Raw genomic sequence first — 24,895 nt, 5'->3', positions numbered from 1 at the left:
AGTAGGCAGCCAGCAGCGCCGCGGCCAGCGACACGCACACGCAGTAGGCACACACGGGGGCCAGGCGCAGCCAGCGGCCCGCGGGGGCCTCGCTCCCCACCGCCTCGAAACCCGGTTCGGGTTCAGAGGCGCCGCCACCGCAGCCGCCGCCGCCGCTGGAGCCGCCGCCGCCGCGCATCCCTGCGGGGGGCCGGGACCGCTGCTCCTGGCTCGGCCCGACCACTCCCGCGCCTGCCCGCACCGAATCTGAGCCTGAGCCCGAGCCCGCGGCCCCGCAGACTCCTGAGTCCGCCCCCGACCCCGCCCCCAAGCCCGCCAGTCACTCTTCAGATGCAGCCTAACCCCGCCTCCCTTCGGAGCACAGCGCGCTAGCCCCTCCCCTTTCGCACAAAACCCCGCCCCCAAGTCGATCCCTCAAATTTCAAAGCCTTCTAGTTCAGTGGGAGCCGGGCTTTCTAGTCCCGACCCCTTCTGTACCTCGGGATGTAACCCCCAACCCAACCCGACCCTCCCCCAGAGATCTTATCCCTGCGCACAGGGTCAATGAGCGGACCCCGAGCCTGCACCCGGCCTTTCATCGAGAACCCAAAAGCGGAGCATCCCACCTGCCAGGTCTGCATTCTCCAGACTCCAGGCAGCTTCGAACTGGCAAGGTGGAGTCACTGGAGCCCCGAAAGGGGGACGGAGAAGCCAGGCGTGCTGGAGCCCAACCCCCACCCCCACCCCCTGCTATCTGGCACACAAAGTCCCCAAAGCAAGGAGAGGAGGCATCCAAGGTTCCTTACAGCGGGCTCCTTTATTAACGTTGGTGGGGGAGAGGAGAAAGGCAGAGCCCCTTCCCTCCTGTACCACCGAGGCAGGGGATCCAAGCATTAGGGACAGCGACCTGCACCAGGAAGGGATGAATCCACCACCCCCGCTCCCTAGGGCACCAACCCCTCCCCTCCTCTACCTCCATGTCCCCCAGCAGAACTAGGCTGAATGACCCAGAACTTCCCCAGGGGGTTGTGGGAAGGAAGTGCTGGACGGAATGATGGGGAGAAGCAATCTCAGACCCCCCCAGATCTCACACTAGGGCCCAACATGCCCCAACTGCAATGGGGAATGGGACCAGGTCAATGAGAGCCAGAGCTGGATCTCTGGCGCCATGGCATGCACCCTGCCATCGGTCACTTCCCCTCCCCAGGTGGGGTGGCACCTGGGTTGGAGCTGGGATCAGGCTGGGTGGCTCTGGGCGAGCTCAGCTCCATCTCCTCTCCCCAGTCAGACACTGGCTGGTGGCCTCCAGCAGGGGAAAAGGGGCTAGTGGGGGCCTCTGGGGCAGGACTCCCCTGCTTAGGTCCTGGGGCCTGCCCTGAGCCACCAGCACCTGCTTGCTGTTGTTCCTGCTCCTGTTCCTGTTCCTGTTCCTCCTCCTCCTCCTCTTCCTCCTCCTCTTCTTCCTCCCCCCCAGAGTCTCCATCCTCTTCATCATCCTCTTCATCCTCGTCACCACTCACATCCTCCCACTGGTCCTCATCCTCATCAGCTGTGGCCTCGGTTTCATCTGGAGCCTCTGGCTCTGGGGCCTGGCTGGGGACCTCAGGCTGTTGGGGTAAAGAGAGCAGAGCAGGCCTGAGTCTTCTTCCCCTGTCCCTGCCTCCTCCCCCAATCCCCCCTCAGAGCCTGGCAGCATCTGGCCACCTGGGGTGCTGTCTCCTCCCTACCTTTGGCTCTGGGAGCGAGGGCTGCTCCTGGGGAGCCACAGGCAAGTCCTCCACCTCTTCCTTAGGCTCCCAGCGGTCATCATGGTGGCTGGGGGAATCGGGCATGAGTCAGTGAGGAAGAAGACTGTGAAGAAGGGGGATGGCACCCACCACCCAGGAGCCTTTGTGAACCCCTAACCCTGAGCCCCACTTCTTTCAGAGACAAGGAACATCCTCCCAGGACTAGCCAGCTTTGGCCACAGAACAAAGACTGAAGCGGAAGATTCCCACCTGTAGCCCCGGGGGGCCCCCTTGACCCGAGGATGGCTGGTCTTCCTTCTTCTACGGTTGCCAGGCACTGTCTTGTGTTGGGACAAGAAGTCCCCAAAGGTTGGGGGTTTGGGGGGTCGGCTGCTGCCCTCATCTGTGGAGAGACGAGACCCTCAAGCCAACCTCCTCCCCAGCCTGGAACAAAGCCCTCCCCGCTTCCCCATCCATCCCTCTGGGGCCCAGGCCGAGGTCAGACACTAACCATGATGTGCAGGCGTCTCTGATGCAGTGCTAGGGCCATCTTTGAACCTGCAGAAGAGAGTCCAATTTTTAGCAAATGAAAAAGTTGATGGGGGAAGGCAGGAAAAAGCAACAGCCGTGGGAGGTAAAGGTGTAGAGATGATAGAAAGTAGCCAGGGAATAAGGTAGCAGAGACAGCAGAGAAAGGGGAGAGGAGGAGGCCGAGAGAAAGAGACATGGAGGTGAGGGGGGAAGGACGGGGTGAGCAAATAAAGGGCAGGCAGGGAAGTGAGAAAAACAAGAGAAAGGGCCCAGGAAGACCCAGCAAGAAGGAGCACCAGGAAGGGCAGCCCCGCTCTTCCCCATGACTACTCCAAATAAATCTAGAAAATACCCGGGGCTAAGGCCACAAATAGCCAAAAGTCATTTTCCCAGCCTGGGGCAGCACAGGGAGGCAGCCCAAGGAGTCTGCAGACAATGGGGACCAGGCATGGCCAGAAGTCCAGTCATGGAGCCATGGCTATGTGTGAGAATAAGAGAACCCAGGCTCCCACAGAGGGGGCAGGATGAGGCTCAAGGCTTTGTACTGAGCTGGTACACAGAAAAGCCAGTCCAGAATCACAAAAGAGGGGCTCAGATGCCAGTGGGGGTGCGGGACCTCAGGTTTGGGCCTCAGCCCAGTGTGAAGGCTGCAGAAAAAAAGAGGAGGAAGCCCACACCAACAGGAAGCTACAATTCTTCCACTCTGAACCTGCCAGAGCTTTGAAGAAGGCTGACTGTGACTGAGTGAGGGAGTCGCTAGTCTTCTGAAGCTCCAATCAGGGATGTGCTCAAAGGCCTGCTGCTCAGACACAATTCCAAGTAACCCACCTGTATGAATGAGACCAGGAGCACAGCTCAAACTTTGCCCTGGAATAGACTACTCTGAACCTACTGACAGCTTGCAGGTGCCCAGGCTGAGCTATCCCTGAAATCCTAGAATAACAAAACACTCAATACCCTGAGACTAGACTCCAAAGGGCTCAAAATAGGACCAAGTACAGCCAAGATACTCCCTCCAGAAATGCAGGTTCCAGCCCTAACACAGAGCCCGAGTCAAAAAGACTGGAAGAATGAGCAAACAAAAAGAAATCCCACTCTAAAAGACTGTTAAGGTGACAGGACTGCTTAAGACAAACCCCGAAGAAAATGATTCTAAAGCTTCTACAAGCAAGCCTGCAAGAAAAACACAACTTGACCACAAGTTCAACTAGAATCCCTGGAAAGATGAAGCATGAGTTTAAAAAGGGCTAGAAATGATTTTATAAATGAAATGACAGTACTAAAGTTAAAAAAAAATGGAAAAGACATGAGAACACAAGAAGGGGAAACTGCAAAAGAAATGAGAACTATGGGAGAAAGAATCAGAAAGATAACAATTAGGCATAAAAAGTGCAGAACCTCACCCAAGGAACAGAATCCTTGAAAATTAGAAAGGACCAAATAGAAGTTAATGACTCTGTGAGGCAATAAGACAAATGAAGGACCAAGTGAAAAGACTGAAAAAAACTAAAGAATATTTAAAGTATTTCATATCAAAAAATACCTAGAAAAGAGATCAAGAAGATAAAATTAAAAATCGATGGACTTGAAACAGAAAAGATCAACAAAAACTTATTTTTTAAAATCAATAGATTAGGGGGCAGCTGGTGGCTCAGTGGAATGAGAGCCAGGTCTAGGGACAGGAGGTCAGTCCTAGGTTCAAACCTGGCCTCAGACACTTCCCAGCTGTGTGACCCTGGGCAAGTCACTTGACCCCCATTGCCTAGCCCTTACCACTCCTGCCTTGGAGCCAATACACAGTATTGACTCCAAGATGGAAGGTGAGCGTTTAAAAAAAAAAAAAATCAATAGATTATGATAAACAGAAAAATGTAAAAAAAAAAACTGCTGAGAAAACTAGAAAGCAGTCTAGTAGAAATTAGACTTAATCTAATACCTTACTCTATATTCCACAATATATTCTATACAGATATATCATGCTACACAAAAATTAGAAGAGAAATAGTTCAGATACCTCTCCCAGCTATGGGTAAATGTATTTATAACCAAAGTAAAAAAGAGATACTTTGGATTATATGAAACTGAAAAGCACAAATTAATACATCTAGGGCAAGGCAGGAAGTGGAAGAATAAGAAAAAATCTTCGTATCAAATTTCTCTTTTAAGGGTTTGGTATCCAAGATACACAAATAACAGGTTTATATGTGTGCATAAACATATTTGTATACATGCATACATTACATGTATATATGCACAACCAACAGCCATTCCCCAAAAGATAAGTGGTCAAAGGATAAGAACAAATAATTCTCAGAAAAGTTGCAAACTATTAAAAATCACATGAATGTTCTAAATCAGTGATTCCCAAAGTGGGTGCCACCACCCCCTGGTGGGTGCTGCAGCGATCCAGGAGAGTGGTGATGGCCACGCTTTTTTTGTATTGCATTCTATTCTGAGTTCAATAAAGTTTCATAATTTCCAGGGGGCGCTAAGTAATATTTTTTCTGGAAAGGGGGCGGTAGGCCAAAAAAGTTTGGGAACCACTGTTCTAAATCATTAATAAGAAAAATACAAATAAAAACAACCTAAAAGGCTTCACCTTGTACCCTGCAAATGAGCAAAAAGTCATTTTTTATGTGAATAATCAACGTCAGAGGGATCGTGTAAAGACTTAAGAACAGCTGTGATTACTGATCAAGCTGTAAATTGGTAAGACCATTTTGCAAAGAAATCTAGGAGACTAAAAATGACTCAGAGGTTCCATTACTAGGTTTACCCTCACTAAGTGGCCACTGATAAAAAGCAAGTCCCCATTTATATCATAAATATTTATGGCAGCACTTTTCATGACAGCAAAGAACTAGAAACAAGTCAATGATCACCGATGGGAGAATAGCTAAACAAATTGTGGTACATGAATGTAACAAAACATGACTCTGCTGGAAGAAATGACAAATGAGAGGAATACAGAGAAGCACGAGAAGATCTTCATGAACTGATCTGAAGAGGGAAGCAGAACCAAGAAAGCAACCTATACAAGGACTAGACAATGTCACTGGAAAGCACCATCACTCGCTAAAAAACTAAAGAACAAGCATGGCCCCCCAAGAAGAGCCAGGAGAAGATTCTCCCCATCCAAACCCTTTTCAGAGGTGGGGAATTCCACAAGGGTCATATGAGCATTGCTCCTATGACAAAGTTAGGCTAATTTTTCCTCCATCTTTTTTCCTTTCTTAAAAAAATACTATTTGTTATGTGGGATGGCTCTCTGGGAGGAGATGGAGACTGGAGGAAGCTATAGAGCTATAAAAAAGCAAAATGTATCAAAAACTTATTTCAAAAAAAAGAATCAATGGCTTCTGGAAAGCTATAACCAAAAAACATCATGATTCAATAAATCGTAAAACTGCCCAGATCTCATAGACGGGGAAATGTGGAGCTGAGATAGCAAAGATAGCAAAGTGGCAAGCAGAAGAACAGTGAACTCCCCCAACTCCCAACACCTCCTCCAAACAAGTCTAGGAGTCATACAAGGCCGAATCCTGACAAGGAAACAAACGCACAGTCATTTTTCCATTCTCTGTAGGCACAGGGAGGCAGCCAGTGAGGTCAGTGGGCATTGGGCATGAGGCCCTGCCAGGCACGTGCTATTGAGCATTTCCATACAAAAAGGTGTACACTAGGGCAAGAAGAGTTCCCATATGTGGCACAAAGGGTGCCATTTTACTTGTGTAGAATGCAACAATAGGTGCCCCCTGGCAGCTCTACACAGTTCAGGGTCAGAGATTCAGGACAGACTGAGGAGGGAAACTGCCAAAGTGTGGAGTTCCAGAGTGAGGAGCAGCTGCAGGGCCAAGGCTGAACAGAACAAGGGGCAAGTCCAGTGGCAAGCAGAAGCTGTGCTGCTCAGATCCTGGAAATAGAGCAAAGTCTGCGTTCCAGCCTCCGGCCTAGTCAAAAGTCTGCTTAGGAATCCCAGACCAAATGGAAGGGTATAGCTGGAAAAATCTTGAACCCCTGAAACTACATTACCCAAACTTCCTTTCTGTATTACCCACAATTCCTTTTGCCTTGCGTTTATGTGTGTGAGGTGAGAGGGAAAGGTTTCCTGTGTTTCTTTAGCTATCTAATTTAATATTAATAAATCCTTATAAATATCATACTTTGGAGGCATTGAATATTAATTTTAAAATCTGCAGAAGCTTACAATTCTATCACTTTGAACCAGCAAAGTTCCTGATGACTGAGAATAACTGAATACAGCGAGTCCACAGACCTGTAGCTCAGACACAAAGACGGGTCAGGAAATTGCAGACCTGAGGCCAAGAGGCTAGTGGTCAAACCACTTTGCAGGCACTGAAAGCTTGTAGGTCTCCAGCCTGAGCTGTCCCTCAGATCCTGGGATAATATAACACTCAATACCTCCCAGAAAGCAACAGCAGGACCAATCCCAATCCCTCTAGAAGCACACAGGGCCTTACCTGAACAAAATAAAATCTGAGATTAGGAAGAGGGCTGGACGAATGAAAAAAATTAAAAAGAATCTCATCATAAAGAGCTATTCTGGGGAGGTTTAAGAAACAAACCCACAAGACAGTGATTCCAAAACATCTCAAAGCAAAGGTTCAAATGAAAACAATGCATGGGCACAGATTAAAAAAGAATTCCTTGAAGATATTAAGCAAGAGTTTAGAAAAAAGATTTTAAAATATTTTTGTCAATGAAATGAAAGGGAGGAAAATGGAAAAGAAATGAGAGATGTGGAAGAACAGATTGGAAAAAGAATTAATGCTTGGCACAAGACATATAAACCCTTGCCCAGAAAACAAACTCCTTCAAAACAAGAATGGACCAAATAGAAGCCAACAATTCTATCAATCAACATGAAATATTAAAATCAAAAGGCTAAAAAAATTAAAGATCTAAACTTATTTCATAGGAAAATAACTGAAGTGGAAAAGAGAGCAAGGAAAGATAATTTAAGAATCAATGGCCTGCCTGCATGCTTTGACCAAAAACAAACAAACCTAGAAATCATATTTCAAGAAATCGTAAAACTGCTCAGAATTCTTAGTATGAAAAGAAGGCAAAGGGAAAATGGAATCTATCTGTCACCTCCTAGGAGAAACCATAAAATGAAAACTTTCAGGGACATCACATCCAAAATCCAAGAGCTTCTAGATTTTAAAATATATTAACATACGCATACATATATAGATAGATACTGCTATATAGATATATATGGACTGCAATCAACTAGATAGAAACAATTCATGTACCAAGCAACCACAGTCAGAATCACACAAGACTTAGCAGCTAATCACTATGAAGAGTAGTTAACATGGATTAAAATATTAAAGAAGGTAAAGGAAACAAAAATAACTTACCCAGCAAACTGAGTATAATTTTGCAAAGGACAAAATGGGGTCCTAATGAAAAGAGGACTTTCAAACCTGTCTAATGAAAAAACACCCACGCTGCATAGAAACTTTAAAGTTATAAAACAGGAGTAAAAGAAAATATAAAAAGGTAAACCAGAACAAATAATCATAAAGGATTAAACAAGGATAAACCATTTATATCCTAATGAATGCAATTCCAATGAGAATTTCTATTATAATATGGGGGAGATGACACATGTCCCCTCTGAACCCTCCTATCACCAGAGATCAATGAAGGAATCAATTAGTACTACGGTTCTGTTATATCTGAATGAGCTTGAAAAAGAAATGGAAAAGGGAGGGAAGAGGAATATGATGGGCAGAAGGAAAAAAGAGAAAAAGTAAAGTTAGGATAAATTATCACATAACAATAGCATACAAGAAGTTTATACAAACAAAGAGGAAGAGACAGATGACACTTGAACCTGTCATATGATTCCATCAAAGGAAAGAACACATATACACACACAGCTGGGAACAGAAATACATTTCATTCAACATAGGAAAAGGAGAAAAGAGGGAATAAAAGGAAAGGATTAATCCTAAGCAAATTAAACTCTAAGGACATACATAAATATTTATAAACCTCTATGTATGGTGGCAAAGGAGTAGAAATTCATAAAGTTCCCATCAATTCAGGAATGGCTAAGTAAGTTACGGTAAATAAATGACTGAATATTATTATGATAAAAGAAATGCTTAAGAGGATGGGCTTTGAAACCCGGGAAGACATGTAAAAATGGATGCAGAGTAAAGTGAGAAAAACCCAGAGAACAATTTATACAAGGACAGCAATGTTCAAATGAATAATAAATTTAGGAACTCTGATTGGCATAAGAACCAATGATGGTTCCAGAGGACTCATGAAAAATGCTTCCTACCTTCTGACAAAGAAGTGAAGGGCTCATAGAACAGAATTAGAATTTTTGGGGGATATGATCAATTTGTTTTACTTAACTATGGATTTTACTTATTGAAAAAAATGAGGGGTGGGGGCAGACATCTAAAAGTTCCCAGGAACATTATATCCAAAAACCAGATCTTCCAGGTCAAATAAAAAATCTTACAAGCTGCCCAGAAGAAAGAATTCAAATACTGACAAAATACAGACAGGATTACACAAGATTTAGTAGACAGCACTTTAAAGAAATGGAAAGCTTGGAACATGAGGTTAAAGAAGGGAAAAGATGCAGGTTTAAACCAAGAATGGCAACCAGCAAAACTGGGCAAATACTACTGAGGAATAAAAATAGACCTTTAATGAAATAAAGAAATTCCAAGGAAATACAAAGATAGGAATCAAGAGAATCATAACACATTAAAAGAGGATAAATATGAAAAGATAGCAGTCCCCATTCTAACATTTTTATCATGAGGAATCACATAAGGCAGAAAACCTGATAGTTTTTGTAATGTTTTGATGATTTTTTTTTTTAATGGAAAGGGAGAGGAAAAGAAATGCTCAGAGGGAGGGGGAGACTAGGATGCACAAGTTAAACACTACACAAACAAGGAGAAAGGAAAGAGGGGCAATAGGCAATACTTGATTTTCATTCCAATCTGAACTGGTCAAAAGAAAAACAAACACACACACACACACACACACACACCTGTGCAGAAATATACTTCCCTCATGTAGACTCTAAACGATCACCCTAGTGCAAATACTAATAATATGGAAATAGGTCTTGATCAATGACACATGTAAAACCCAGTGGAATTGTTCACTGGCTGTAGGAGGGGGGGAGGGAAAGAACATGATTCATTTAACTATGGAAAAATATTCTAAATTAATTAATTAAACTTTAAAAAAAAAAAGAAATATACTTCCCTCAATGAGGAAATGGGAAGGAAAGAAGAGAAGGCCAAGGTGAGAATAAGAGGGTCAGAGATCTAGAAAGGAATTATTCCTGGAGACAGCTGGGTAGCTCAGTGGATTGAGAGCCAGGCCTAGAGACAGGAGGTCCTAGGTTCAAATCTGGCCTCAGACACTTCCCAGCTGTGTGACCCTGGGCAAGTCACTTGACCCCCATTGCCCACCCTTACCGCTCTTCCATCTAGGAGCCAATACACAGAAGTTAAGGGCTTAAAAACAAACAAATAAATAAATAAAAATAGAAAGCAATTATTCCTAAGCAAAATCACCTTTACTTATGGAGAATGGATCACAAAGAAGAATTTTAAAAGATAAAAAGGAAAGGGTAAGAACCTGTAATTGGGCTGTGAACCAGAGAAAGTAAAGAGAAGTGAGAGAAGAGATTTCATTCAGCCTAGAGTATTGGTGCTAGGCAGACCTTCCCCTGCCCACCCCCCCTTCCCTCTCTCACTACTTTCTTTTCATAAAGAGGGGACTGGGAAACAGAGAAGAAAAGGTATAAGAGAACAGGATAGAAGGAAATACACAATTAATTATCATAACTGTGAAGAGGAATGAGATGAAGAAAAGTATGGAAAGATGGATTATAATGCTTCAGTGGAAGTAATAAACACGGGGGAAGCAATCAAAATCTCAAAGAAGGCAACATCAGAAATAGCCTTATTAGATATTATTTATCTTATGAAAAAGATAAAACAGGGAAACCACTTTTTGCTGAGAGGCATCATAGTGAATTAATATTACTCTTAAACATGTATAAATCAAATGGCATAGCATATAAATACTTATATAAAAAGGAGAAATGGACAGTAAAACTATAATGCTAAGAGGCCATACAACGTACCCCTTTAAGACCTATATGAATCTAGTAAAAAAAAAATAAGTTAAGGATCTGAATAGAATTTCAGAAAAGTTAGATATAATAGACATGTGGAGATTATTAAATTGGTATATATATATATATATATATATTTCCCAGTTGTGTAGGGAAACTTTACAAAAACTGACTATTTAGGGCATTAAAAAACCTCACAAACAAATGGAGAAAACATGAAATTTTAAAAGCTTCTTTTATAAGCCACAATGCAATCAAATTATATTCAATAAAGGGCCACTGAAGAAACTATTAAAAATTAATTAGAGACTAGAAAGCAATCCTAAAGAATGGATGGGTCAAAGAACATACCACAGGAACAATCAATAATTTCATTAAAGTTAATAACAATAATGAAACAACATACCAATATTTTTGGGATGCAGCCAAAGTAATCTTTAGGGGAAAGATTTATATCTCTAAATACTTTTATCAATACTAGGAAGAAAAAGAACAGATCAACAAGCTAGGCATTCGACCAAAAAAAAATTTTTCTTAACAAACTAAAAACTACAAATAAACACCAAAATAGAAATCCTGAACATAAAAAAAAGGGGGGGGGGGATAAAGATTAACAAAATTAAAAAGCAAAAAGCCCATTAAATTACTAAATAAAATTAGGAACCTAAAAAAATTAACAAAATAAACCATTAAGCAATGATTTTTAAAAATAAAAAAATGAAGTATCAAAAATGAAAATGGTGAATTCATAACAAATGAAGAAATAAAGCTAAGAGACTATTTTGCCCAATTTATATGCCAAAAAAAATCACAATCTAAACAAAATTGGTAATTTTTTACAAAAATATAAAATGTTCAGATAACCAAAAGAAGAAATAGTGTCTTAAACATGTATAAACAAAACAACCCAAAATGAACTCCTAAAGAAAATATTCTGGTGGACAGATGGGTTCACAAATGAATTTTAGCAAACATTTATAAACAATTCCGATATTACAAAAGCTATTTGAAAAAATAGGAAAAGATAGGTCCTACCGAATTACTTTAATAGCAGAAACAGGGTCTTGATTCCTAAATTAAAGAAAGCAAAAACAGAGAAAGAAAACTACAGACCAATATTCCTAATGAATACTTACATAAAAAAATTTTTTAATATATATTTCAGATAGAAAGTTAGGCTTGGACATGGAAGGTAATGGGTTCAAATCCAGCCTGATCCACTTCCTAGCTGTGTAACCCTGGGCAAATCACTTAACCCCAATTGCCTAGCCCTTCCTGCTCTTCTGACTAGGAACTGATAGTATTAATTATAAAACAGAAAGTAAGGGTTTTAAGAAAAAAATATACATGTAAATGCGTGTATACACACATACTTATCCCTTCCACATCACAACTTTCCCATTGTAGTTTCAATATATCACAAGGGGACATAAGAAATTAAATAGGAATTTTGAGAGTTTTGTAGAATCCACAAACAGCATGTGAAGGCCAGGAGGCAACACAAAAGATGTTTAGAAATTCATAAATATATATAGTTTTGTAAAATATCAACATATTTTATCTTTTAATATCAGAAATTTATACAATTTCTTTTTTAAAGTTAAAATAAGGGAAAAAAGTTAAAATTTTATGAAAATGAGAAAGCCAGCAGAAGACAAACAAAGGCTAGAAATGTAGAGATAACTTAAAAAGCTTAGTAACTCAAAAATGCATATAAGGTAGAAATAGAAAAATTCAGACTTCTTCTCTGGTACAAAGGGAAGACCAAAAAAATTTATGTGAATTTTCAAGACCATGGAGGTGTCTGTGTCCCCAATCCCTTGGGGGTGGGGAAGGAGAGGAGGAGAGAGGGAGATGAAGAGAGAAGAAGAGAAGGAGAGAGGGAGAGGGAGACGGAGAGAGACAGAGACAAATTCATTTTCACTATTACTAATTAAAGACAGCACGAGAAATGCTAGCTGTAAAAGTAAGACAAAAAAGAAAGTGAAGGTCCAAGGATAGACAAAGAGAAAACAAAATGAGCCCTTTTTACAGACAATAAGCGGCTTACCTAGAGGACTTAAGAGTCAGATAATCCCACATCAATCATCTGCCTTTCTGTTTATTACCTACAAAACCCAGCAATAAGAGCCAGGAAGGGACATTCCATTTATGATAACTATAAGTAGTCCAAAAATACTTGGGCATCTACCTGTGCCAAGACATACCCAGGAACTCCAGGAATACAATTATAAAACTCTCTTTCCACAAATGAAGACATCTAAATAACTGCTGATAGGTGGACCAAACTAATATGACAAGGATGATAATCTACCTAAATTCATTTGTTGATTTGGTATTATATTAATCAAACTACCACAAGATTCCTTTACAGAGAGAAAAAACAACAACAAAATTGACCTGGAAGAACAAAAGGTCAAGGATCCCAAGAGAAGTCATGAAAAAAAAGTAGAAAGGAAGCCTACAAGCACCAGCTCACAAATTATCCTGTTGTGCTGGCTTCATCAAAACAATTTGGTGCCAGGTAAAAAACAGAATGCTCCATTCATGGCACAGAACAGTTACACAATTTACAAAAAAGCAAACAAACCTAGTGGCCTAGTGTTTGATAGATCCCAAGTACTGGAATATGAACTCAAATTTTCCAAAACCTGCTAGAAAAACTGGAAAGTCCTTTCTAACAGAAATTCTAGGGCCTGGCACCCTATGGCATATACCAAATTCAATGGGTACATGAATTAGTCATAAAGGGTAACATCACAAACAAACTAAAAGAACAAGGAAAAACTACCAGTTAGATATATGATTAGAGGAAGAATTCATGACCAAACAAGGGATAGAGAAGAGCACAGAAAGATGAATAACTCTGATTAAATAAAATGTAAATGTTTTTCACCAAACAACCAATATTGCTAAAATTAAAAGAGAAGCACATAATTGGAGGAAGAGAGGGAACCTTTGGGGCAAATCTATCTGATAAAGATCTCATTTCTAAGGTATAAAGGAAATTGTTTCAGATTTATAAGAATAATCCATTCTCCAAATTGCCACATGGTCAAAGAATCGGATAGGAAGTTTTCAAAAGAAGAAATCCAAAGTAATAACAGCCATATAAAAAAATGCTCCAAATCACCTATAATTAGAGAAACTGAAATGAAAACATTTCTGAGGTACAACCTCATACCACTCAGCTTGGCTAAGTTGATAAAAAAAAAGAAAAATGACAGGAAAAAAAAAAGTGAGAGATGCTAGAGGTCACATGGGGGGGGAATAACACTAATACATTGTTAGTGGAGCTGTGAACTGATTCAGCCAGACTGGAAAAAACATTTGGAACTATGCCTCCAAGGCTACTATAGAGTGTATATCTTTGAGTCATTTTGAGGGATCCATTCCACTCCTGAGTCTATTTTTCTAACGAGATCAAAGAAAAAGGGCCTTCATGTACAAAAATACTTAGAGCAGTTTGTTTCATTCTGTCAACTGGAAATTGAGGGGCTGTCCAACTGGGGAACAGCTGAACAAGTTACAGTATTTGAGTGTGATAGAATGCAATTGTGCTGTAAGAAATGATGAAGGGGATTGGTTCAGAACATCTCAGAAAACTTCTTTGAACGACGCAGAGCAAAGTGTGAACCAGGAGAACAATTTACACAACGACAACACCTTAAAGACAAACGACTTCAAAAGCCTTCGGAACTACGAACCAGGATTCCTCAGGACGGAGCTGAGACACACTAACCCACCTCCTGATAGAGCTGATAGACTGAGATGTGGGTCTTGGATATGGCCAATTGGGGACTTTGTTTTGCTTGTCTATGTGTTAGTAACAAGGGCTTTCTCTTTCTTTGTTTCTCTAGGGGAGGATTTAAGGGAGGGAGAAAAGAGAAGGTGGATTTTCACTGACTGAAAAAAGTGTTGCTTAATGAAAAGGGACCAGAAATAAGAAAGTGACCAGGAGAGGGCCCCAGAGGTAAACAAGGGGCAGAGAAGGGGGTGAAGCCCACAAGGAGGACAGGTACAAAGCACCCACATGCCCTCGGTCTTCTCCGCATCCCACTCCCTGCGCCACTGGCCCGTGGGTTTCCGATGCCGCTGCAACCTCTCTTGGTCAATGCGCTCACGCTCCTGCTTCCATCGCAGATATTCAGCCCGCTCCCGGCCCGTCATGGACAGTGTCATGTCCCCACCTGGTCCTGCCCGACGCCCCTGCTCTCTCCAACAAAGAGTAAAATTGGAGCCTATCCCCAAGCAGCCCAGAATCCCCATCTCCCTAAACACCCAAACCGGTGGCCCTTTGCTAGCCTCCCTCCATCCAGGAGTCAGCCTTGTGGTTCATCCTCAGCCCAGGGCTCATCCCACCCAGAACCCTTGGGCTAGGGCCTAGCTCCTCCCTGAGCTCCTCTCAGATCCCCAGCCCACAATCGGTTTTGAGCACCCACATAACGTTCTTGCTCCAGGCCGCTGCGTACACGCTCAAAGTCAGCACCACCCCAGTTCCGCCCATGGCGCCGACTTCCCTCCCGTCGGTCCCGCTCTGACTCCTGCAGGGGTCCACTGCGACGAGGATCATCCAGGAAATTCCGGACAGGGTTCTTTTCAGGGAGCCCATCCTGAGTTTGGGGTATGCGGTGGTCAGCCAGCATCCTGGGAACCAGGCAGGACTGCCCACCACCTCCAACCTCCTGGTCCCCACTCACCCGCTGATTTCTCTCATACTCAGCTATCTTTTCCATCTCCTCATTCATCTTCTCAATATTCTGTCGACGGCGCTCCTCCCACTCCTGCAAGGTCCAGAGACAGAGAGAAGGAGAGAAAAGAGATCCAAGACAAAGAGAGAACAAGAAGGTGAGAAAGAGTCCAATCAACAAGCATTTATTCAGGATTCGGCTCAGTAAAAAGACAGCCCCTGACCTCCAGGAGTTGACAGTCTATCCCAGGAGTCAACGAACAAACAACTTGTAGCATTCGAGTTATAGATTGAGGATCTACAGCCTGGAGGGGTTCTTGGAGGAAAGGCACTGAGGTCAAGGGGAAATTGGGAAAGGCTTCTTTCAGAGGATGGGACTTGAAGGAAGCCAGGAAAGCCAGGAGGAAGTGGAGATGAGGAGGGAAAGCATTCTAAGCATGTGGGAATTCCAGCTGGAGAAAATGCCCACAGTCAGGGAGATGGAGTGTCGCTGAACTGCAGAGTGCATGGGGACAAAGGGGCAAGCAAGGCATAAGAAGACTATAAAGGTAAGAAGGGCTTTAAAAGCCAAGCAGGAGTTTATATTTGATCTGACTAGATAAGAGAACAAGGACTGTAATGAAATAAAACCTAGGAAAAGAGAGTAATGGACAGTATTTGAGGCTACAGAGAGGTCAGAAAAGATGAGGGCTGAGAATAGGCTGCTGAACTTGGCAGCTAAGAGATCCTGCCCACTTTGGAGAGATCCATCTGGGTGGGATGATGAGAGGGGTGAGGGGTTAAGAAGAGAGGGAAGTGGAGGCATCAGATGCCTTTTTGAGAAGTTTAGCCACAAAAGGGAGGAGAAACACAGGGACTACAGGCAGCAGGGAGGGGTTTTTAAGGCTGGGAGAGCCAAGGGAGTGTTGGTGTAGTCAGCAGAGAAGCAGCCAGCAATAGGGGAGCATGAGAGTGAGGATAGAGGCGATCTGCTGGAGAAGATGGGATAGAACAGGATCACCTATGTACACAGAAGGGTTTCTAGGGCAAGGAGAAGGGCCATATCTTCATGGGAGGCAGAGGGAGTAAAAACTGGGAAGAAGCCCTCCCCCAACCCAGTACCTTGGATCTCTTGTCTGGGGCTGGGGCATCCCCAGCTGCCATGCTGGTCCCAGAAGGGTAAGGCACGCCTCCTCTTCCACGGCTACGACGGCCTCGGCCTCCTCCACTTCGTGCTGGTGGGGGCTCCACATAGATTACCACCTCTTCTTCCCAGTACCTGGACCCTCTGCCCAGACCAGGACGTCCTCCTCGCTGTGGGGCATTTCGGCCCCCCTTCCCAGTGCTCCCTTGGGCCCGGGCAGGGGCAGGCAGCCGGCGGCCTGAGCCCATGCTTTTCTCCTGTAGGTGACAGGTAAGGGAAGCGGGTAAGCCAAGAGGCAACACTGTCTAAGACCCCACCCCTGAGAGCCCAGCTCCCACAGGGAGCTCCCTGAGACTTCCCTTCCCCACACCCTGACTGGGGGCCCTGTCACCATGTCCACAGCAACATTCTCCTTCTCGGCAGGACGCCCCTTCCGGGGCCCTGTCACGGCCACCCCCTCCAACTCAGCCTTCTTCCGGTCCTCCTCTATCTCCTGGAAGAAGAACAGAGAGATGCTGGGACTGGGAGCCTCACCAAAGGGAACCGTGAGGCATGGGAGGAGAGAAGGCCGACTGGCAACCCACCTGATAACGCCGGATCAAGGCTGCATTCTTCTTCCGAAGGGCCTCAATCCGTTTGTCCAACTCTGCATCCTTCTCTTCCTTGGACTTCAAGTCCAATGTGGTGGCCTGACGGGCCAGGGGAGGAGGGAGGCTGGAAGGCTAGACTATCTCCCTCCCCCACTAAGCCTGTTCTGCTGGGGATCCCCTTCCAGGAATAGGGGCCTGATTTCCTAAGTCCCCAGCCCTCTCCTACAAGGATGTGTCCCCCACCCACCCAGGGCTCCTCTCTCCTGAATACTCTGGAAACTTCACTCCTGGGTTCCCAGCCCCATCCTCTGTGACCCCCACCCCAGAGTAATTAGGATCCTAGGCTCCTGAGCTCTTCTTGATTTTCTAGCACCCCCCCACCAGAGCTGAGAGAGCCTGTACTGTGGGGTCCCCAGCCTCCTCCTCCACAGTACCTCCCCCAAAGTTGGGTGTCAGAGCAACTGCATTCTGGGCTCCCCTGCCCCCACCGTTCCCCCAGATCCTGCTGTCTGCAATCCAGTGACTCCCCAGTCAGATGCCTGCTCTTCAATGGCCCCAACCCCTTCCTTCATATCTCTCCCAGATTCAGCTGCTGGCATTTCAGGATCCCCCCCATTGCCCTTCCCTGGTCAGAGGCCTGATCTTTGGGGTTCCCATCCCCCTCCTCCATGGTTCCTCTTCTTTTTATTTTATTTTTTATTTTTTTAAACCCTTACCTTCCATCTTGGAGTCAATACTGTGTATAGACTCCAAGGCAGAAGAGTGGTAAGGGCTAGGCAATGGGGGTCAAGTGACTTGCCCAGGGTCACATATCTGGGAAGTGTCTGAGGCCAGATTTGAACCTAGGACCTCCCATCTCTAGGCCTGGCTCTCCATCCACTGAGCTACCTAGCTGCCCCCTCCATGGTTCCTCTTGATCTCGACATCTGCACCCCAGGGTTAGCCCCATTAGGGCACCTGCACTTGGGGTCTTCCCCCCTTTACTTGCACTCTAGGTCTTCTTTCTTCACTCCTTCCCATGCTGGAAACCTGCACTCCGAGTCTCCTTCCCGGATCCCCCTCTTTCTGGATGCCTATACTCAAAGTCCCTGCTCCCCGGGCCCCACGCTGGGCGCTTGCACTCGGGGTCCCCTCCCCAGGTTCCCCCCTCAAACCCCCAGGGCCAGGCGCCCGCTCTTCGGGGTCCCCCGGCGGGGTCCTCACCATGCTTCTGGCTTGGCGGTCCCGGGGTCCCGGCCACCCCCGCGGCTGCGTCGACTCGAGGGTCTCTGAGGACAGAAGGCAGGCCCGGGTCCGCGGGTGACTCAGCCCAGGCAGCTCAGGTGCTGAGGAGCCGCAGCGTCCCCGGTCCGGCAGACCCGCCCCCGCGCAGGACCCGCCCTCCAGAAGCCCCGCCCCCGCACCGGACCCGCTCTGGTTCAGGCCACGCCCCTGCGGCCACGCCCCCTCGCGGCCATGCCCTGCACCACCACCGCCAGGGCCCATTCCTTCGGCCCCTTCCCGCGAGAGTCTCCGTGAGGCCCAGGGCACCCCGCCGCTCCCCGCTCACCTACTGGGAGACCCCGCGGCTCCTCCGGTGTCCCCGCCGTCGCCCTCTCTCCGCAGCTCCCGGGTCCCCCACGCGTCACTTCCTCTACAGACCACGTGGACACGGAGAGGGGAGTAGAAAAGAGAACCACTTCCGGTCTCGCCTCCTGGTGGAAGGGAGAGCTCTTAAAGGGGCCGCGCACCCTAAAAAGTGCACTCACTTTTCGGGATCCCGATCTGTAATGTGCGCCACATCACGTGGGTTCTGAAGGCCTTCCAGCTCTGACAAATCTTATTCTAGATCCCCTCCCAACTCTGACAGTCCAATTCTATATTTGCTCCCATTTCTGACATTCCCTGTTCTGGGGATCCTCACTGACATTCTCTATTCATCCTTTCTAACAATTCAATTCGATTTCAACATTTACTGCAAGTTTAACAAAGTTGCAGGGAAAATAAATGTGCATAAATCTTCGGCATTCCTCTCTATTAGCAACTAAACAGCAAGAAGTAATAGGAGAAATTTCATTCAAAATAACAACTGAATATATTAAATACTTGGGAGTCTATCTACAAAACTCACCCAGGAATAGATGACCAGAACTTCAAAACACTCCTTATATAGACAAAGATAGATTGATATAATGGAGAAATAGCCATTGTTTGGGAGCAGGCCAAGTCAATATGAAAATGATCATACGACAAATATTTGGCGCCGTCACAATCAAAGCTATTCCAAAAATATTCCAAAAGAATTTTTTGTAGAGCTAAGAAAATTTTAAAAAATTCATCTGGAGAAACGAAAAGTCAAACATCTGGAGGAAAATGGGAAAGGAGACCCTAGCAGGACTAAATCTCCAACCGCTCTACCGAAAAATAAGGATTTAATATTGTTTAAGAAATCAGGAGGTGAATCATTGAAATAGATGAAGGATGCAATCTACAACAAGCATCTACACATCTCCTAATGTGTACCCTGGACTGCGTTAAGAGCTTTTTACAAAGACTCTATAATCCTCAGAGGGATATGCTATTATTGTGCTTATTTTGACGTTGAAGAATTTGAGTTAAGCAGAGGTTAAATAATTTGCCCAAAACCACAAAGCTTAGGAAGCGTCTGAAGCCAAATTGGAGCTCAGGACTTCCTGGCTTCAGCTCTGATGCTCTACCTCCTGAGCTACCAGCTGCCTCCTATTTGATAAATCTAAAGACTTTAAATAAACCCTTCTGGGGGCAGCTGGGTAGCTTGGTGGATTGAGAGCCAGGCCTAGAGATGGGAGGTCCTGGGTTCAAATCTGGCCTCAGACACTTCCCAGCTGTGTGACCCTGGGCAGGTCACTTGACTCCCATTGCCTACCCTTACCACTCTTCTGCCTTGGAGCCAATACACAGTGTTGACTCCAAGATGGAAAGTAAGGGTTTTAAAAAAAATTAAATAAACCTTTCTTTATTTCTTTTAAACTCTTACTTTCTTAGTAACAACTCTAAGACAGAAGGGCAATGGGGATTAAGTGACTTGCCCAGGGTCACACAACTGTGGAGTGTCTGAGGTCACATTTGAACCTGAGTCCTTCCAACTCCAGCCCTGACTCTCTATCCATTGTGCCACCTAGCTGTACCTTTCCCTATAGTATTTCAATTCCATTCATGAGTTGTCTTTCTCTAATAGAATGCAATCTCCTTGAGGGCAAAGTCTTTCTTTTTACTTCTATTTATATCCTTACAGCATAATGCTTAATAGGTACTCACTGTTGCTGAGTCTTTTTAATTGTGTCCTACTCTTCATGACCCTATCTGGGGTCTTCTTGGCAAAAATACTGGAGTAGTTTGCCATTTCCTTCTACAGATCATTTGACAGGTGAGGAAACTGAGGCCAACAAGGTGAAGTGTCTGAGGCCGGTTTTGAACTCAGGTTTTCCTGACTCCAGACCTGGCATTTTATCTATTTCAACAACCAGCTACTGTAAAGGTTAAATTTAGTGGCTGGACTTAAATTATATGAAATATCATGGTTATCACAGTTATTATACCTCAAGTCAGAAGTATATTTACCAAATTAGAGGGGAAACAATAAAGTAGAGAAATGTGAGTGAGGTTAAAGAAAATACTTGTACTAGTCCTCAGCCAGGAGGGCTGATAGTGAGTAACTACAAGGTCTCCTCCAAGATGGAAGCTAGTCTCTTAGGAAACTAGGAAAGGAGTCAGCCCTTTTCACTCACCCAACAAAGAAGTCCAGAAGTCAGAATCTAAGTTGAAGCCATGATTCACATTGCTGCAGTCTCCAATGAAGTTCCCTTGAAGACTATCTCCAAGAGACTCAACTTTGAGAGACTGACTCAGCCCAAGGATTTTGTGGCTTTTATGGTGGTTTTCTAATCCTGCCCCTCTTCACAGGGGCCAATCACAGTTTGCAAACTAAACAGCCCTGCCCAGGGACAATGTCTGTGGGATTGACTTGTCACCTCTACTGGTGTTAACTTTCCTCCTAGGATTCACACTGAATTATCTCCCAGTTTGGATTCACATGTTTTCTGAGTTATCACTCAGTTTAGCACATGGGTTGCAGACTTCTCCCTATGTAAGGTTAAGTAGGGGTAACTTCCTTTTGGAGGTACAAACTCCTATAGTAAGAGTTTCCCTTACTTTAGAGTTAAGTATGGGTGTATTGGCTTTTGTTGATTAATTTAAAAGTAGATAAAGGAAAGTTAATCCTGTCCTCACAATCTAATGAGGTACTGAGTAGGGGTACTTAAGTTATTATTAACCAAAGGATTAACTCCAACTAGGCAAAGAGAATAAAGGATTCCCTTTTCACAAGTATAAATTCAGAATAGACAAAGAGAACCAAGAATTTCCTTTCACACTACCCAATAGGTACTTAATCAATTCTTTCTCTATCTTTCTCTATCATTATTTTGACAAAATCTGCTGAGAAAACTGGGAAATCCTCTGGCAGAAATGAAGGATAAATTAACAACTGATATTGTATACCAATAAAAACTCTGAACTGATAGTGTCTTGATAGAAAAGGTGGCATTTTAGAGGAGTAAGGAAGAGATCAACTTTCTAGATTTCTAGATAGGCAAAGAAGTTTTGAGCAAGCAAGGGAGAGCAAATTCCCAGAAAAGAAAATGAACCATGTTGACTATAAAATGTAAAAGTATTCACACAAAACCAATACAATGAAAATCAGAAGGGAAACAGGGAACTGGGATAAAATCTTGGCAGCCAGTTTCTGAGAGAGGCCTCCTTTCCAAGCTCTATAAAGATATGATTCAAATTCATGAGAATTAGAGCCAGTCCCAACAGATAAAGAATCAAAAGAAATAAATAGGTGATTTCTGAAACTATCAGTCATCTTATGAAAAATACTCTAAATCATTCATGATTGGAGAAATAATGCAAATGAAAGCAACTCTGAAGTCCCACCTCACACCCATCAGACAAGCAAGGTTAACCAAAAAAAGGTGGGTAGTGGTGTGTGAGATAAATGATAGAGAGGCTTTAGGAAAACAGTCACACTAATACTCCATTTGAGTATTCCAGTTCTAGCCAATTCCAGACATTCTGGAAAACAATTTTTAAAATTAATTAATTAATTAGTTTTAGTTTTAGTTTTTTCCATGGTTATATGATTCTTGTTGTCTCCCTCTCCTCTTCCCTCTCCCCTCCCAGAGTTAACAAGCAATTTCACTGGGTTATACATATATGATCACTCAAAACCTATTTCCATATTATTCATTTTTGTAACAGAGTAATCTTTTAAAACCCGACCCCCAAATCATATATCCATATAAACAGGTGATAAATCATGTTTTCTTCTGGATGTCTACTCCCACAGTTCTTTCTTTAGATGTGGATAGCATTCTTTCTCATAAGTCCCACAAAATTGTCCTGGATCAATGCATTGCTATTAGTAGCAAAGTCAATTACCTTTGATTGTCCCACAATGTTTCAGTTACTGTATACAATGTTCTCCAGGTTCTGCTCATTTTACTCCGCATCAGTTCATGCAGGTCTTTCCAGTTCTTATAGAAATCAAGCAGTTCATCATTCCTTATAGAACAATAGTATTCCATCATCATATTTTGCTATCACAATTTGTTCATCCATTCCCCAAAAGAAAGCAATCTTCAAAGAACTGTATCAAAAAAGTTACTAAATGTCTATCTATACCTTTTGACCCAATGATAACTACTATTATGTATATTCCCTATAAAAAGATTAAAGAAAAAGAAAGAGGACCCAAGAGAACGGAGGTATTTTTAGCAGCTCTTTTTGTCATAGAACAAGACTGGAAACAAACTACGGGAGTGTCCACCTATTGGGGAATAGCTAAGTAAATAATTTTATATAAGTGTAATGGGCCATTATTATGCCATAAGAATGGAAAGTTACAGAAAAAAGAAAAAAAAAACAGGAAGACCTGTGTTTCTCTGGTGTGTGTGCCTGGGATGACCACTCTCCTTGTGGAGAGCCTAGAGAACAGGCTTCTTGGGGGAAATAGTGATGATTTTGAAGGGGAATCTCCTTGGGTATAGATTTTCTGTTGCTGGTTCTAGTCAGCTATCCAGGTAGGATTGTCATTTTTATATTGGCTCAGCCTACCCAAGAGCAATTAATGCTTTTCCAATTGTTTAGATCTAATTTTATTTGTGTGAAAAGTGTTTAATTGTGTTCATATGATTTCTGTTTGTCTTGGCAAATAGATTCCCAAATATTTTTTATTATACACACTGTTAAAAGGATTCTATGAGGCACCCTCAACTGAGACCTTTTGGTCTCCTCCCCTTGACTAAGTTCTTTTACTAATATTCATAGATTCTATTTGCATAGAGACCAAGAGAAGAATGAGCCTCAGTCCTTAGCCTTGGCTTTTGATCTTTTCCTATCAGGGAGATGGTATTTCTATCCTGTATAGGGGAAGAGTGTGCCCCTGAGTTTGTTTTTTTTTTTTTTTTTAAACCCTTAACTTCTGTGTATTGACTTATAGGTGGAAGATTGGTAAGGGTAGGCAATGGGGGTCAAGTGACTTGCCCAGGGTCACACAGCTGGGGAAGTGTCTGAGGCCGGATTTGAACCCAGGACCTCCTGTCTCTAGGCCTGACTCTCAATCCACTGAGCTACCCAGCTGCCCCGTGCCCCTGAGTTTTTAAAAGTACTGTTTATTTGTCTTTGCTGTATCAATGGAGCAAATATTCTTTTCTAAAAGTTAATAATGTAAAGTAGTTAAATGGAGCTAGTACTTCACAACTGGAAGGATCCCATAGTTGTGGGCTCAAGCCAGCAGTATATACTAGATGGTAGGAGCTGGTTGTTAAATCTTTAATATGAGTGTTTATAACTCTGAAAGTGCTGCAAATGAGAGTTTGAGTTATTTTGTTGGTTGTCTACACTTGGGAAAGTGATGGAAAAAAATGTTAAAAATGCTGGTTAAACTTTAAAATGGGTCATTTTTTTTTTCTCCTGAGAGTCAGTTGTAAAACAATTACCAGCAAATCCCTATTAAAGAACAGGCACGACCCCAACTCCTCTCTCTCTCTAGAAGTCTCCTGGGCTTTGGCAGAGAAGCCAGAGAATAATATACTGTCTACAACTTTATGAATTGATACAGAGTGATGTGAGCAGAGACTGATAAACAATGTATACAGTGACATTATAAAGAAAAATCACTGAAAGACTTTAGACCTCTCATCAATGCAGTTAGCATTCAAAGGTGAAGAAAGATATGCTGCTCTGGTCAAAGACTCCAGTCAACAGGTTGTTTAGTGATATCTGACTCTTCGTGACCCCACTGGGGATTTTCTTGGCAGACATACAGAAGTGGTTTGCCATTTCCTTCTCCAGCTCATTTTACAGATGAAGAAACTGAGGCAACTGGGGCAAAGAGATTTGCCCAGGGCCCCACAACTAGTTTGCATTTCCTTCTCCAGATGAAGAAACTGAGGCAACCAGTGTGAAGTGACTTACCCAGAATCACACAGCTAGTTTGCCATTTCCTTCTCCAGCTCATTTTACAGATGAAGAAACTGAGGCAAACAGGGTGAAGTGACTTGCCCAGAATCACACAGCTAGTTTGCCATCTCCTTCTTCAGCTCATTTTACAGATAAAGAAACTGAGGAAAACAAGGTGAAGTGACTTGCCCAGAATCATATAGCTGGTAAGTGTCTAAGGTCAAATTTGAACTCAGGATTATGAGTCTTCCTGTACCACCCAGCTGCTCCTAGAATTTCAGAATCCTTCCAGGGACCAAGCTATGTCAACAACCAGTGCATAATTTTTTATCTATAAGGCAAAGAAAATAAAAGACAGTAGGATAAACCCTATTCTTCCTTTCTTTATTTTTCTTTCTTCCTTCCCTTCTTCCTTCCTTCCTCTTTCTTTTTTCTTTTTTCTTCCTTCCTTCCTTTATTCCTTCCCTTCTTCCTTCTTTCTTTTCTTCCTTCCTTCCTTTCTTTCTTCCCTTCTTCCTTCCTTCCTTTTTCTTTCTTTCTTTTCTTCCTTCCTTCCTTCCTTCCTTCCTTCCTTCCTTCCTTTCTTTCTTCCCTTCTTCCTTCCTTCCTTTGTCTTTCTTC

At 43.6% G+C, this 24,895-nt stretch overlaps 1 protein-coding gene across 1 annotated transcript; it reads right to left on the bottom strand.

Moving 5' to 3' along the window:
• Positions 1-777: 777 nt before the first annotated feature.
• CCDC9 (coiled-coil domain containing 9) lies at positions 778-18,465 on the bottom strand. Its single transcript, XM_044667336.1, has 12 exons — positions 18,342-18,465; positions 17,996-18,060; positions 16,787-16,891; positions 16,594-16,695; positions 16,181-16,459; positions 15,090-15,173; positions 14,832-15,002; positions 14,423-14,598; positions 2,218-2,264; positions 1,977-2,109; positions 1,707-1,794; positions 778-1,586 (listed from the first exon to the last, which is right to left on the bottom strand). The coding sequence occupies exons 2-12, from the start codon at positions 17,996-17,998 to the stop codon at positions 1,170-1,172; spliced, it is 1,605 nt and encodes a 534-aa protein (XP_044523271.1). The 5' UTR covers positions 17,999-18,060; positions 18,342-18,465; the 3' UTR covers positions 778-1,169.
• Positions 18,466-24,895: the final 6,430 nt, after the last annotated feature.

This window comes from Gracilinanus agilis, chromosome 3, assembly GCF_016433145.1.
Source record: "Gracilinanus agilis isolate LMUSP501 chromosome 3, AgileGrace, whole genome shotgun sequence".
Classification (NCBI taxonomy): Eukaryota; Metazoa; Chordata; class Mammalia; order Didelphimorphia; family Didelphidae; genus Gracilinanus; species Gracilinanus agilis.
The sequence above is the reverse complement of the archived record's forward strand: the minus strand, read 5'-3'. Positions and strand labels throughout refer to the sequence as shown.

What these genes read in the sequence shown, in the direction of transcription:
- CCDC9 (XM_044667336.1), bottom strand. An exon ending in AGAATGTTGCTGTGGACATG is followed by an intron (nt 16,460 to 16,593) that starts GTGACAGGGCCC and finishes TGTCACCTACAG; the next exon opens with GAGAAAAGCATGGGCTCAGG. An exon ending in GCGGAGAAGACCGAGGGCAT is followed by an intron (nt 2,265 to 14,422) that starts GTGGGTGCTTTG and finishes TCTCTTCTGCAG; the next exon opens with GTTCAAAGATGGCCCTAGCA.